The sequence below is a fragment of the Daphnia magna genome, unplaced genomic scaffold (genome assembly GCF_020631705.1).
Source record: "Daphnia magna isolate NIES unplaced genomic scaffold, ASM2063170v1.1 Dm_contigs225, whole genome shotgun sequence".
NCBI lineage: Eukaryota > Metazoa > Arthropoda > Branchiopoda > Diplostraca > Daphniidae > Daphnia > Daphnia magna.
This window is the reverse complement of record NW_025533188.1, coordinates 22,908-39,512: the sequence shown is the minus strand read 5'-3', so window position 1 is coordinate 39,512 and position 16,605 is coordinate 22,908. Positions and strand designations below refer to the sequence as shown.

General features: G+C 40.4%; 1 protein-coding gene and 1 pseudogene across 1 annotated transcript; one reads left to right on the top strand and one right to left on the bottom strand.

Moving 5' to 3' along the window:
* Nucleotides 1-761: 761 nt before the first annotated feature.
* LOC123467752 lies at nt 762-5,585 on the top strand (annotated as a pseudogene).
* Nucleotides 5,586-6,094: 509 nt separating this feature from the next.
* LOC116934461 lies at nt 6,095-15,701 on the bottom strand. Its single transcript, XM_045167553.1, has 4 exons — nt 14,564-15,701; nt 14,422-14,499; nt 13,919-14,353; nt 6,095-13,857 (listed from the first exon to the last, which is right to left on the bottom strand). The coding sequence occupies exons 1-4, from the start codon at nt 15,699-15,701 to the stop codon at nt 6,407-6,409; spliced, it is 9,102 nt and encodes a 3,033-aa protein (XP_045023488.1). The 3' UTR covers nt 6,095-6,406.
* Nucleotides 15,702-16,605: the final 904 nt, after the last annotated feature.

Sequence of the window (16,605 nt, the reverse complement as noted above, 5' to 3'; positions counted from 1 at the left end):
AAATAGTGTCAACATACTCGTAGCCGTTGGCAAATGAACCATGAACCGTCGTTAAACTCGCTGAATGCTTTTTGGTGCATGAAGCCGTACACGAATTTCAGCACAAAAGTCAAAGCACAAGTTAAAAAAATATATATATATATATTGTAACGTTCTGTGAGCGTCTTCGACCTTTGGCCGTCTTTCCCTCTTCGTCGACGTGACGACTTCCTACTCCCTTTGTTCTTCCCCATCTTCTCCTTTGTAATTGGGCAGTCTTACCCTCGGTGTGAAACCAGCCGGACTCAACAGTCTCTGGTGACATGTATTTGTGTGGTAGTATTTGTGTCTACTTTGCTGGTGCTGGAATGCCAACAAGCATGGCCAGGTCCGGACGGTCGTGGTAATACGACCGTTCGTGGTGCACTGCGGTAATGCAGGCACCGGTGTGTTCGTGGTGCGCTGCGGTAATGCAGGCACCGGTGTAAACGCGGTAATGCGTGAGTAACATGTGTGTGTCTGCTAAATTCAGGAAATAGACCGAGAGGTTCTCAAAAGACACCCATCTAAGCTGATTCCTTACCCTCATTTCTTAACATGGTGTCAGAAGTGGGATTCGGGCCTCTGAATGGTTGGTTTAATCTGACCGCCCGAAACCCTGCCAGTTTTAATTTGTTTATTTCATGTTGCTTTCTCCGTTTCATTTTGTTTTGTTTTTCTTCTGAATTCTTAATTTCTAACCCGTTTTCTTAAATAACTTCTGAGATCCTCTTAACTCAAAAATGGCGGAAGATGTTTTTGCTTTTATTATGGAGATTGTTCGTGCCCAAAATGAGATGCTACAACAGTTGCTGGCCCAAAATCAGCAACGAGCCCTTGACGCTGGTCCATCACTCCCAACTTAGCGTAGACAACGCGAAGAAGACGTACTTGACTTCGCGGGGACAGTTAACCAAGACAAACGCGGGCAACCCGATAACTGTTATTACTTGAATTATTTTTTCGTTTTTTTTATTTTTCTGTTTATTTCGGTTTTTCAGGGAAAAACTCGAGTCAGGAGAGGCCGTGTAACGTTCTGTGAGCGTCTTCGACCTTTGGCCGTCTTTCCCTCTTCGTCGACGTGACGACTTCCTACTCCCTTTGTTCTTCCCCATCTTCTCCTTTGTAATTGGGCAGTCTTACCCTCGGTGTGAAACCAGCCGGACTCAACAGTCTCTGGTGACATGTATTTGTGTGGTAGTATTTGTGTCTACTTTGCTGGTGCTGGAATGCCAACAAGCATGGCCAGGTCCGGACGGTCGTGGTAATACGACCGTTCGTGGTGCACTGCGGTAATGCAGGCACCGGTGTGTTCGTGGTGCGCTGCGGTAATGCAGGCACCGGTGTAAACGCGGTAATGCGTGAGTAACATGTGTGTGTCTGCTAAATTCAGGAAATAGACCGAGAGGTTCTCAAAAGACACCCATCTAAGCTGATTCCTTACCCTCATTTCTTAACAATATTTATAAATAAAAAAAATAAATAAATAAAAACAGTCAGCGTTATCACTAACACAATGAAAATAATTTATGCCCACAAATTTAGACGATGACGTTACCATGGTATACGTGGTATAGAAACATGGCACGCATACTTCCCACTTCCCAGAGCCGTCGACTGCGAAAATGGGACGACAATTGGAATCGTCAACTATCGGCAACTCTGGCCGGGTGTGTAACTAGAGGGCCTACTTTAACGTAGGCTCTTATGGGACTACCCCTTTTCAACTGTTAAATTAAGGTTTAAAAAAAAAAAATTCCATTTGAATCGTGCGTAGAATTAATTTTTATGCAAACTTCATGTTTAGGATTTTAATTTAAAAATGCTTGTATAATTTAAAAAAAAATTTAAATCGTCCAAGAATTTCTGAAATTCTTGAACTTTCCACTACGCGTACTGTACGCGTACCATGTTCCTATACCATGACGTTACTAGAAATCTAGAAATTTATTTATTTTACTTTTTTTGCCAGTCAGAATTGACGTGTTCTTTCGTGATGATGGCTTGTCTTTTAAATATTTTTAACAAACAGCAGAATACCGATTTGAAATTGAATTGACTGCAAAGAGTTTTAAAGGAAATATAAATCAGAACTGTAAAAAACAAAACCCTAACAATCAGTAAAAGAGGATAGGGCAGAGCATCCGGTGATAACGAGTTACATGTACGGACTCGTGATGTTGTTGTGTCGATCTAACAGCTTACTTTAAAAACCAAATTAACAAGGCAAAATTCTAAAGTGTTGCTTACCAAGTGAGTGATTTTATTTTTGAAATTGGTATCCAAGTGCACTGAGATTTAAAATGTTGAATTTCAGTACTTAAAAATGGGTTGCGTTAAGCTTTGTGCTCCAACCACTACATGTTTGTTTTGCAATCATGAAAAATGGTTGCGTTATTCAGACGAAGCTTTTGCTCCCGACTGCCGTTGAAACGTCACTGGCAGATGGCAGTCTGGTCTTTCTAACCTTGAAGCCAAAGTGTGGAGATGTCATAGGGGCTTGAGATCGAGTCGTTGAATCAGCAAGATGTAGAAATTTTAGAAAGAAAGGATTTTCATCCGTAGGCAAATTTTGCTTTTGTCAATGCTTTTAGGAAAAAGAGGGAATTAATTTTGTGTTTAGCGATAGCCTTAGGTTACGTGTCAATTGGTTCTCCGAGGACGCAGTAAAGGAAGGGTTTTAAAGCATTTGAAAAATAAAAATAAAACTCACTTTCTCTTGACTAAGCCAATAAGGACGAAGGTTCGGTTAGATAAGCAAAACGAAAGAATCTTTGCCAACTGGTTTGTCAAGTTTTCTCAAAGCCCTTAAGATAATTCGAAACACACACGACTTTCTCGTGTGCCCTTTGGTGTAGGAGGGGAATATTTAATAATCATCTATTTAGGCTGTTGGCTTTTCGTTTGCTCATTACATACTGTAGTCATCGTTATGCAGAGCGGTTCCGAATTTCTCTAAAAAAGAAAGAGAAAATAATTCGCTAAAAACATCAGGTGGTCCGGCTGTTGTAAGTCCCTAAGAGTTTGGGGTGATAGGCTAAAGACATAAGTAATAACAGGAAGTTTTATTAATTTTTACCTTTCTTTTTTTCTGTTTACTTTTGGGAAATCCTGTCTTGTCTTAGTAAATAAAGAGAACAATGAGAAAATAAACCAGAATTGCTAACAATCGCATTATGATGAAAGCCTACTAGGTTCCCGTATGGTGTCGCATCAGTGATTGCAACATCCATCGGCGCTTCTTGTCAGCTACCGAGACCGCCATGGTGAGTGTCCGCTATTTTTTGTTTCTTTCATATTGTTGCCACGCATCACCGCTGGTAGTCAAGAACAAAAAAAAATAAAAAATGTGCATTGAACTCATGGAATGATTCTCAAGAAGACTCTGGGAAACATCAGTTTTGCGCTGTCCTTTAAATAGCAGCGCAGAGCTATTTGACTTCGTAAAATTTACAACGCGTCTATGTTCAGCAAGCGAAACTGACCCGCATGGTGCCCTTTATAACATCGCAACCTCTAACGTAGTCTAACTTCTCGCTCTCGCAAAACACCTAATCAGACGTATCTTTAATTTTTCCTGAATCTCTTCCAACCAACATACTATAATTCCAACTCCACATAAAATGTCTTTAAAACTACAACGGTATGCAAACAGAAACCCGACCTCAGAACGCTATTGCATCGCCCTTCCCCCAAACTATCGCAGCGCCATTCCCCTAAATTTTACTTTCTTTCCTAAATTGATTGACACACCGAACCTGTATAGTTCCTATTCACACGTTAAAACTCCAAAATGTAAAAGCTGTCCTTGTAAACTAGTTTTCTTTCTCTCTTTCTTTATGTAATGTAAACTTGTGAGTAGCCTACAGTAGAGCAAAGGCAACACTCAAGTTTGAGTAAAAGCCTAATAATAAAAAAAAAAATATAGAAAAATGCTTTGCCAGAAAGTCAATTCTACCATGGATTACCATTGAGAAACTATTACCCTTTTCCCTATCCATCATATACGTTCACGTTGAACCCAAGTTAATACTGAATGATGAACCCGACGATATACGATCGATGTCACCAATTTTGGACCTACCGTGCCATCCCACTTGATAGATCAGAATATCAGCGATAAAGAAGCAAAGAAGCAATTACAAGTTTTGAAATAAATTTACGCTCAAAGCAGCGGGAATGGAATTGTTCTTCCCAGCATAGTGCCGGCATCTCGCGGCTTCGTTGTGCTCAAAGCCAATGCTCTAATCAATTTTTTAAATAGCTTTTCATTGGCTACGACCATCAAAACAAAAACGAAACTTTTTGTTTATCCAACGCTCGGTTGAAATGTTTCTCTTGTAACCGAATTCATTCTCAACTTTTCAAACACATTTTAGATACAGCTTGTCTTGTCTACATACTCAGATTCCACTTACGATTGATTTATTTTTAACCTTAATAACCACAAGCGTGTGACTTTCTTGGGAATAACAATTGGTCCCCAAAAATATTATTTTTTCTTTTATCTATTATTAAACGAATGAATAGACTGATGACGGTTGTCGCGCTCTTTTCGACGCTTTCGACAAGGACCGCTCCGTCTCTGTTTGCATCAATAAATTTCTTAAAGCCATTCGGGTTCGCTGATTATATACCACTTTTTTCTTTTGCCAGTTTCTTTCAATACGTTTTAAAAAAAAATTGTCTTTGTCTTTATTCTCCAGCCTCCCATGTCGGATGGACGCAAAAGGGTTATTGCCGATGCGTTTAAAAAATTAGATCGAACTGGGGATGGTATTGTGTTATTATATTATATATTATTATTATATTAACTCTGGAAGACTTAAACGGTGTCTATAATGTAAAACACAATCCCAGATATTTAACGTCAGTTTTGAACAAAATCTGTTTGCTGTCATATCTTGTAATTAAATTAAATTCTTTTTCTCGTTTCTACAACACAGTGGAGAGGAAACAGAAGAGCAAATTCTCAAGAAGTTCCTGGCTAATTTTGAGTCAAACGGTTCTATTGATGGAATGGTAAATCGTTGATTTATCTATCACGCGTTTATTATGCAATCGGTTAAATTCTTATTTCACAAAATAGGTGACATACGATGAATTTCTAGATTATTACGCCGGAGTCAGTTCCTCAATCGATCATGATGCATATTTTGATTTGATGATGAGGCAGGCATGGAAAATGTAATATTTTCGTATACCGCTGGTATTCCAGCATCTTATCGAAGAATCAGCAAGGAATTCGATAAGAAAGGATCTTAATGGCTGCGGATGACTTATCCTATTTTTTGCGTCCGCCAGCTTTTTCATCGTATCCTTTTCCTTCTCCAAGTTTTTTGTCTAATTTGCAAATTGTCTCTTTTTTGTTTGTTTTTGACATCACAGATGCAGTACGCACACTTAGTTTTACGTTTTATTTTGTTCTGACTTCATCTTCCTTTTGACCCTTGCCCTGGATTTACCACTGCCTATTTTTCCTAATTGCCTGTTGTCCCGACGTTACGAGCTAAATCGAACAAAGTTGGCATTTCATCGGTCACTTGGTATACTAACGTGCACGATAACAAAAATCAACCGTATTCGGAATGAAAAATGTAATAGACCTACCACATACATTCTTGGACAACTATCTTATGCTAACTAAAAAAAAGTGGAATTTGAATATCGCTACGTTGTTACTATAATCTAAACAAATAAACTATCCACAGGGAACTTTTATGTTTCACTTACTAGAGCAACTACTTACCTACATAATAAACAGTATTTAATTTATCAACAAAAACATTTTAAAGGTAAAGAGGATTAACGATTGAGATTACCTGGCAGCTATAACACCGCCCAACAAATTCCGCTGTTGAAATTGTTTGTCCCCGGCCCATCGACAAATGGATTTGAACAAATTTTGTTAATCATGTCACAAATAGACTAAAAATTACAAATTAACATAAATTATCAATTTTAAATTTAAGGTGAAGCGTTTTCTTTTACCCTTTAAGACTTCAAACGGTAGAACCGTAAACCTTCGCCAATCTCGTTTGCGTCATCGTCAGTTCTGTGCCATGGAGTAAAAAAATTGAACTAAAATTTCTATGTATTCAACTCGATGGAGCATAATGAAATAACTCACTACGTGGTATATAAAAAGTAAAACAAATGAAGAAAAGAAAAGGAAAGTAGTTAACAAAAATCAGTTCAGTGTCCAAACAGGATTAAATGAAATGTAATATTTAATCCCTTAAAAAAAAAGCTCTATAAGGAATACTCCACGAATAAATCAAGTCAAAAGCTAAAATTGATGAAAATCCCAAAGTGTTTGAAAATATTTTTCGTCCTCTCACAGTGCGCAATTAGACAATTCGAAAAATTTTTGAATATCCAACTTCAGTTAAGTAAACTGCAAAAAAGTGGTGAATATTTCCGAATTAATTTTGGCTAAATTAGAGACTTGGTTAGAGGCGACTTGATGAATTTGTTGCCTCAAAGAGTCCAGAATCTTGTCCACCTGTCTTTCCAGCTCAGCGTCTATGTCAGCCAGCATCCTTTCCTGAAAACGCTTAAATGCTTCTTCAACGCCGATGTCTTCAGCTCTTGCAACTTCGGGGTTGTCATAATTCTTCAGGTCTGATAGAAATTTGCTAATGCAGGTGACAGTCACGCGTCTGATTCGCACCTCATAGTCATGGAAAATCGGTTCCATTTCGCGGATCCCTTTATCAGCTATTTCTTGTGTCAACGGAATTTCTTCCGTTTGTTGATGGACCATATGAATCTCGTCCAGTTTTGAAGTCATGGCAGTGGTGATTTCACTGACCCACTTGTGTCCTTCTGTAGCCCAATCAGAAATAAATTTATTCATCTTCTCTCTAACGAAATGCTGGGATGTTTCGAGTCCGTGAAGATCGTTGAATTGGGTCAGTCTTTTTCGGATTTCGTTCAAGTTTTTATCGAGGCATTTCTTTATTTTTCCATGTACAAAGATGCCAAAATCTTGTAAAAGATAATGGAGTTGGCTGTGGAAGTAAAACTCGGTTTTGTGTTTCTTCAATCCAATCCGCTCTAGAGTTCCGCCTGATGCAACTTCACTATCTCTGTCTGTTTGACTTCTGCTTTGTGGTTTCCATCTTTCCTCGCCAACGGCCAATTGAATTGCCTCTCTGAAATCAGCGTTTTCAGTTGAACTGTACAATTTGAAAATTGTTTTGATCATGTCCATGGGTTCTGCTTTTCCTATGGCACTCATTAGCCTTTGACGAGTGTAATCGGCCCACGAGAAGTTGCTGCGCGTCAGGATGGCCGTTATGGCGTACAAAATGTCTGATGCTCCTCCCATGAACAATACATTCTTGCTCAGTCCAAAAGATAGTAGGTTTGCGTGAATCAAGAAAACTCCAACACCAATCGAAGCGATACCAACAGCACCGGTCCCAATTGCACTCAGCTTTGTTTTCCATGACATTTCTCGATCCTTAATGTCAATGACGTGATTGAACCCTACGAGATCGAAACTATAAAGTTCCGTAGAAATGTTCTCGGTGTTTGGAATCTTTCGAATATCCATTTCGATCAAGTCAAGATAAAAGTCATATTTTTTCATCTTGGGAGCATAAACAGCTTGGCGGCTTTTCAGAAACTTGCAAACACATGCACCCTCGTCTTTGTCTTCAAGTGCATCAGTTTTCTCCTCGATGAGTTTTGTATTTTCCGTCACTCGAGCACCAGATATGACGTGGGCAGCCATCAAATCGCCAAGCATATCTCGATAGGGTTTCAATGGTAGCAAATTTATGGCTTTCAAACAATTGGGATCTTTGTCAGTCTTAAGCCTTAGCCATTGACTTTTGACTATTTCAGCCACAAAAGTTCTCCCAATCATACGCATGACAGGTTTCTCATAAGCTGGACATTCTGGATAACTGAATTTTTGGAAGTTGGGCAATAATTTTCCATTTAAGTCAATGATATCCTGTTTAACTAGCGCATTCCAAACGCCATTCTGCTCGCCACTACAATTTATGTCGATTCGCTCCAAATCATGCTTCCCCAACGGGTCAGAAAATTTCAAACTGACTTTTTTTTCAAGTTCGTTGAGGTTAAGCTGTGCAATTTGATTGGATTCAAATTTCTCCTTGCGGCGTCGATACTCTTCTTCGCCGAGTTGTTTAATAACGTACTGTTTTCTGAACATGATTTTCTTCTGCTTCAATAAGTCACTCATGCTGTCGTAAATTGGGTTGTACAGCACGTTTAGACAGTTGTGCTCGCGATCGAAAGAATCCAATCCAAACTGAAAGTCTTCAATTTTGATCCGCTTATCTCGATCAAGTTTTTTGCTATTTGGTTTACTTGGTTCGACATCGCACTCGGATTCCAACATGATGACGCATTTCATCTGAGAGCACAATCCACCTTTCACCGCTTGTAGTGCACTTGCCTTCTTCAGCGTCTCCCAAAACGCCTTTCTCGTGCACGGGATCAAATTTTTTTCTTTGAGTTTTTTCTCGATCTGGTCCTCACTTAAGTTCTCCCCAAAGACGGACTTTAAATTTTTTAACAAATTCTTGATTCCGTATACGTCGGCTACTTCCTGAATGATGTCGTTCAAATTAGGGACTGTATGAATGTCGTTGAGCTGACAGGTGATGCACTCTTCTTTGACCAGCGATAGAAAGAGTTTGTCCGCTTTTTCGGGATGAATTTTGTGGCATTTAGGTTCATCATTCCTTTTTTTCTGAAAACGCGGGAAATGGGAAGCATTTTGTTTCTGTATAGATGTTAGATTTTTTTTCATTTTCTTTTCGACGACTCCAGGTATTTTGGGTGGATCTCGCCCAGCTTCCTTGAGATTAGAGGCTGAGCAATAATGACTGCCAAGTAAAGCCCGGACGGAACCGATGAAATATTCGAGGATCTTCACCATATTGTTTTTTTGCTGTTTATAGGCGTCGACGACGCAGAACGACGGGGTTTGCTCAGGCGCTGCATGGGCGACTTTGCGATAAAAGGACAAGTGCATGTTTATGTGATTGTTCAAAATAGTTTCACACGTTTGCAAAATTTGAATGAATTTGTTTTTGTTATCCTCAAAATCCTCTTGAAACAAAATGAAAGCAAAGTAGTAATAAGCAGCCGGATAAAAATCGCCGTCCTTTGAATCAATGACTCGTTTCAGAATTTCACCTGCCTCCGAAAGCGATGATTTTTGCAGAGCCAGATGTTTTGCCATGGCGACAGATCGACCTGGAGTCATCCAACTAAAGTTTGACGTGTTGTTTTCTGGCAGGCCAATATCACCGTGAAAAGCGCGGAAGAAATCGAAATTATAGGAATACAAAAATGATTTCAAATGGGTTTCGTCAAGCCATAAAACCCATTTGTCCAGTACACTGTCCCAGATTGTTTTCGTTTCCTGACCTTCACGTTTTTGGTTTTTCAGTTCTTGCATCAGTTCAGTGTAATAAGTCCGCAGATTTTTAATTAACTTTTGTTCACATTCCGTGGTCTCGAAATCTTCTTCCAAACAGGATATCCGTTGTTTCTCTTTCCACTGACGCTCCTCCTTCATGCTTAACCATTTTCCGACGCCCCATTTCTTTCCTGTTTTGGATTCTTCGTACAAGATGAAGATTCCGCTTCCTGGTGCTCCATTTCTAGCAGAACGTCCCATCGCCTGCTCTTCAACCCGCTCATTTTTCGGCAAGAAAGTCAGACAAATGTGTAGACCTCCGTTTGCTCTCAATTGATCGCTTATTTTGATATCTGTGCCTCTGCCTGCCAAGTTAGTGGCGATGATCACGTGACCGACTTCAAGTGATTTACCTTCGAAAGCAAACTTTTCATAATCGCGTGTATAGCAATGGATGTGGTTGTCATTGAGTTTCGATCCCAATTCTTTTTTCAGGTAACGATGAATAACATTCACATCTTTGATTGATTTACAAAAGATGACAAGAGAGCGAGCTTTAGATTCATCGTCAGGAAGAATAACGTGTTGTGTTTCTTTAACGATGGCCTGCAGCCATTGGTCTTCTGATTCAAGGATTTGCGTTAGCTTCAGGTAAAAACGTTTCTGGAAAGCTGTTGGGATGATACACCGAATACTATCGTATTCTTTATACATGATAATTCCTTCTGTATTGGATCCCAACGTGCCCGAAACGCCTACCACCTTTTTATAAGCCTTGATGTAAACCGCATTAGAAACGAAAATGGCTTTTAGACTTTGTGACGTCAATTTGCAGCCTTCCTTCAGCTGAATGAATTGATGCAGTGCTCCGTCCCATTGCGAGGAGTTCTGGTCCATCCCCGTGTCTTGGTCGATGATTATCACCTGAGGATTAAGATCTGGGCTGGTGTTTGTTCGGTCTTGATCGACGACATAATCCTCGTCACGTTTGAGTTCCAGTGCTTGCATGGCATTGTCCAGCCACGTGTCAAGATTACGATCGACAAAGGACGTTAAATGTTCAGGTATTCGAATACTCCTCTCGCGGTTCGCCACACTATGGAGATAGAAGATAATTTTGGGATTCATTTCCGGTTCAAAGTTGATGTCTTTAATCTTGTCTTCCATCCACAGACGTCCTTGTGGGTCGATGACTTTTGTTTCAATCAAGTGATTCCAGAGCGTATTCTTTTTTGACGGTTTGTCCTTCAATGGACCGTGAATCAATTTCAAATCGTCTTTAGTTATAGCACCGTAAAGGTCGTAGAGAACGGCTGATTTCACGGATTCCCTTATCGTCAATTTATCCAATCCGATGGAAGAACTGCGTATCTTTTCCCAAATGAAAACGTAAAGAGATTCGAGCATCTCCATGCCAGAGATATCGTGCGATAGGTGGAGCGTATCGTTACCGCGATCGAGCAACAAGGAGTCGACTTCATCAATGACGACAACGTCCATGGTTCGGTCGCTTCGGATGTTCTGACCGTAGAATTTATCCAGCAAGTAATCTCGCTGGAAATTGGCCAATTGCCCATAAACAACAGCTGCATTGTAGGCTTGAGTTAGTTCGTCCATCCATCGGCTGCAATTGTTGGCTACACTTACATTAAAATATTCGTAAAGATCCCGTAGTCCACCATCGGCCACCGATAGCGTAGAATCACGGCGAGCCAGCACGTCATTACTGGTAATAACATCGATTTTCTTCGTCTTGTTTTTTTCGTTTTGACAAAGGGCAAATGCGATTGCGACACCCGTGACGATGAGCGATTTGCCTTCACCAGTTGACACTTGTAACAACGTGTTTTTATTTTCGGATATCAGCATTGTCATGATCGTCACTCTCTGGTTGTCGCGTAGTCGGAATGTTTGTTTGTCTCCTTCCTTCGTACACTTTTTCTGTACGGCGTAATCGTAGACAAAGACGAAATCGGCAGCTGACTTATTATCATTGAGATTCAAACCATTTTTCTGCCATTGCTTGATCAATTTGCGTATTCTTTCCTCGGCCAGCTTGTATTTTCGTTTGTCAGAATCTTTCATTTGGTCTGACATGGATTTAGATTCCTCCACCTTCTTTTTCACGTCGTTCAACATCGTAGGAAACCTCATTGTAACGAGTCGCTCGTCATACGTTTGTATATGTTCCGTCTTGTTTTTTATATGCAGTTTGTTTACTCCGTCATATTCTTGGTTAGGAATCGCCTCCGGATGCATAACATTTCGCAAAACAATAACGGCCTTCTTTAAGTCCACAGTCTTTTTTAATAACTTGTCACAATAATTTTCGTCGTTTTCGAATTCGAGTTCCAGTAACATATAAACGGCCTCATTCCTGAGTTTCTTATCTTCTTTTGGAGTACTCGAATCGCTGTTGGGCAGCCGATTGACTTTCTTTTCCCACACTTTGCTTCTTAAATGGTAATACCAATCGCTGAGAGGCAGTTGTTGAAGCTCCGGCCATTGTTGTCTTGTAATTCCATCACTTTGTCCGCAGTCTTTCGCTATCGTTTTTAAAAGCCGCAACAAATTCTGGGGCTGTAACGCGAAACAGCTGTCGGATGCGGCAACCAATTTTCGCAATATAGGCACTAGAGATGGCATTCCCTTTGCTATTTTATTTAACTTACCTCGTATTTTACCGATTGAATCAATGTTAAAAGACTCTTGAACGAATAGATCGAAAATTTCAAGCATTAAACATTCGCATTTCCATTCGACGGTTAAGTTCTTTTTGACGATATTCAAGTAGAAGATGGGACTGAGATTTCGATTGTTGTGTTCGACTATCCATTCAGCCAACCAGTCAAGATCGGTTGAATGTTTATCTATCAATTTTATGTTCAAATTTTTTTGTTTCAGATTTTCGTCGTTTACACAGAAACGTTCCAAAAGCAATTGAAACAATTTATCCGGTGTATCACCGTTTTCAGGGTTCAGCTTCTTCATCGAAGTGATAACCTGTTGGTTAGCGCCGTGTTTTTCAAGAGGGTCCAAGAATTTGCGGAAGTAATTGCTTTGAATGGGTTGATATTCAAAAAGGTCCCCATCAATTTTCTCGCAGAAATTGTTCACCATTATATAGGGTTCGACTCGCTGCCATTCTCCGTTTCCGTAATCAAGAATATAGTGCTTGTTTTCAGTGTCAGGATTCAAGGTTTCCTTGTACTTGAAGGATGATAATTGATCGTTGTAAACGTGGATGGACATGCGATGGATGATTGCTAGCATTTCTAATTCAGCCGATTCCAGTGAGTTCGATGGTGTCTCAACAAACTTGGCGTATTCTTCAAATAATTTTGGACATTCTGATGGTGCATCGCTCTTTTGTACACGTAGTATAAACTGCTTGACGAAAGCCGAGACTTTGACATGATTTTCCTTTTTTCGGATGAATTCTGCCAATTCGGATTGGTTTGATGTTTCCAGAGTTCCAGGGTCTGTTGCATTTTGCCTAATGAATGTGGCAACATGTTGGCGAAACATTTTCACGTTATTGCAAACATACGACCCGTTTGAATTCATTTCGCCAAAAATGCTGTGTACAGCGCTATCGACACCGCTCATTGTTGGCAGCATGTCGAGGCATCGAACGTCGACAGGAGGTTTCTGCCGGAAATCAACTGGACGACGTCCAACTGATCGTCCACCCACCAATGAACGAGAGGTGTCTGAAACGCTCTTCACGTCCAGTTTCTTTTTTAATGCCGGTTTAACAAATCTTGTTGATGCAACGTTCTCAAGGCCCCGACTGCACTGCGACGTTAACTGATTAAGCTGAGTTTCTTTGTCTTCCATTTGGCTGACTAAGAAGTCGACATTGTTTGTCATTCGTTCTTCCTCCCAGTTGGTGGATAATCTTGTCTGAAGGCATTGTGTCATCTGCCTCCGCTCGTCCACTCGAACAACATGCTGGGCGAGGCTTTGGCGTACGATGGCCTTCTTTTTCGTGGCATTTTCCACTGTCGAACGTATGGACTTGACTTGGTCGGATGGGGATAGGCTACGGTAATCAATCGACGCATATTCTCCTTTTTTTAGTTTGACGTAATAATTATCAGCATTATTTGGCTGCCTTGCAGGTTTCGTACGGGTGAATTTCATTCGAAGGCTGACATCATTTTCGAAGCCAATGTAATGACCTGTCAGATTTTGGTTTGCAGATGGCTCAGATGTGTCTAGCCTGTGGATGAAACCAACATCACCAACAGGTGTTCCCATTACTCCATCAGAACCGATCGCTTCGTAGACACCCATCCGCACAGCCCTCGGTTGACGATTTTCCTTACCAATGACCGGAACGCCAGATTGTGTTGCAATCGAGTTTTTTCCTTCGGTCATGAATTCAAAAACGATGGTGCCTCCAGACCCACCTTGTTCGACGTTGCTTCCTAGTTATTCCAATATTTAATAAGCTATTGATGACATTGTTTAATTTACGGGTGTATATACCTTGGCAGAAGATGAGTGTGTGTCGTTTTGTCTTGGACTGATAGAACGATACGCTGATCGTACTACCGTCTTTCGCAGTGCCTTCGATGAAAAAATTACCTCGGTAGCCTGGCCGGATGTCTTTTCCAGATTCTCGAGTTCCAACGGGCAACAAGCCGTTTAGCGTCGTCAAAACGATCTTAACTGCATCAGCTGGAAATTTGCCATCTGCCTGTTCTCCCGTTTCGAACATGGACATGGAAGGAAACAGTTGATTGAAATATTCTTTTGACCACTTGTTGGCCTTTTTGTCTGGTTTGCTTTTCCCATTAGTGCCGTTCTGTCCGTCACCTCCTTTGCCTCCATCAGAGATTATCTGCCATCGTTCGGCGTCAATCATCTCGTTACAAATGATGGTCACGTTGCCGCCGCTCTTACCCGGATGACCTGGTTCTCCTGCGTAAAATTGAAATAAGTGAATATCGAAAAAATGTCAAAATTTCTAGTGCTGTTGGAAATATCACCGTTCTTGCCCGAGACATCCCAGCAGACGCAGAAATCGTCCACAAAATGATTAGCCTCCTTTGACTCGGTAGTTTCTTCTGCATTTTCCATTTAAAAGCAATCGAATTAGAATAAGAATAAACAACAACAGCAAATAGCCACCTTTCTCTTGTGCGTTATATGTCTGGGCAATTCGGCAAACTTCGTAGTCTACGAAAATTTTATCAGTAACGATTCCCACGTTCGTTCCGTGCCAGGTTTCGTTCTCCAGGTGCCAATCGACGTGAACGGATGACAGTCCGACAATCTGGATTTCTTGCACTTCCGGATAGTTGTCCTTCAATCGTTTCATTTCTGCAATCATTTTGCTGACAAATACAGAGACACCTTCAATGAAGATGACTTTTCTTCCATTTTCGTCTTTGACTTCGATCGTCGTTTTAGGTAACAGGAAGGCCTTGCACGTCTCTTTGACCAAAACTTGCAATTTCCGTGTCCATTCTTTTTCGGATTTGAGCTTATTTACCCATTCTGATGATTCGTTTTTAGTTGCATCACTGCAGCTTGAAAATATATCCACCAGTTTGTTGATCAACTCCTGCCCGCTTACGTCATCGAAGTTCTTGATGTCCTTTCCCGTGAAAATTTCCTCCAAAACATTTTGCATTGCTACGTCTTCAGTGGCGACTTGTAAAACTTCATTTAGTGCGACAATAAATTGCCAGTTTCTCTTGCCGTTCACGTGATCTTTAGCGACGTCATCCAGACACCTGGAAAAGACTTTGTCAATGCAAGACGCTTTAAACTGCTTGATATAACTGTCGACAAGAACCGAGAAACGGGGCGTGTTTTTGAAAAGATCCACCTGATCGAGGATTAGTTTCAAATATTGACATCCTGTGTCGCATAGGTTTGTCAACTGGCATGTCGTTTCGTTCAATTTGAGGCCAATATCTTCAAATGAATTGATGGAATTTAATTCTTTCAATAAAGTGGGCATTTCGACACTGATGTCGATCGTTTCATCATTGAGGTAATCGACAGTCTTTCCTAAACTCTTTCTCAGCCACATTTCCAGTACGACTTTAACGTATAGTCTCTCGATTAAAGTATTTTCCAAAGAAGAAAGATGTCGTACCACAACCGACTCGATGAATTTGACAGCATCTTCGAGGAATTTCGATTTGACGTCCAACTGAATCCAACTTCTGATTTCCTCAATGACGTCATCGCTGTTGTTAAGCGACTTGGGTGTTGGGACATTGGAACTCTCAGTGGAATTTTTCTCGTCCGTCTTCATTGGAAACTGTATTTAAACAATATACAGAAATTGGATGTAAATAAAAAGAGTCAACATACTCGTATAGCCGTTGGCGAATGAACTGTGAATCGTCGTTAAACTCGCTGAACGCTTTTGGGTGTGTGAAGCAGACCACAGAACGCAAGTTTCACCATGAAAGTCAACCACGAGTTAATAAATAAAAAAAAAAACGGCTAACATTATGGCCAACACGGCGAAAATACTTTATGTCAACAACTTCAGACGATCGAGATCTAGAAATGAATTTGTTTGTTTTCGCCAGTTAGAATTGGTGGGTTCTTTCGTGGCAATGGCTTGTCTTTTAAACATTTTTAACAAACAGCAAAATATCGATTTAATGAAATTGACTGCAAACAGTTATCAAGGAAATGAAAATCAGAACTGTAAAAAAAAAAAACCCAACAATCAGTAAACGGGGATGCGGCAGAGCATCCGGCGATAACAAGATCTAACAGCTTACTATAGAGCCTAAATTAACAACGCAGAATTTTAAAATGGTGCTTACCAAGTAAGTGTTTTTTTGGTTTTTTTTATTGGTATCGAAGTGCACTGAGACTCAAGATGTTGAATTTTAGTACGTAAAAATGGGTCACGTTGAGCTTTGGGCTCCAACCACTACAGATGTTTGTTTTGCAATCATGAAAAAGGGTTGCGTCCAGACGAAGTTTTTGCTCCCGACTGCTGTTAAAACGTCACTGGCGGACTTGTTTTTCTAACCTTGAAGCCAAAGCGTAGAGATGTCACAGGAACTTGAGATCGATTGAATTTTCCCGAAATGGACACGATATCACTTCTTTTCTTTTTTCGCTACAAAGTCTACTTCTTAAATTATTCTCTTTTGCATGGCAACAGATAAACGACGTGGACATTGAAAAGAGTTGTT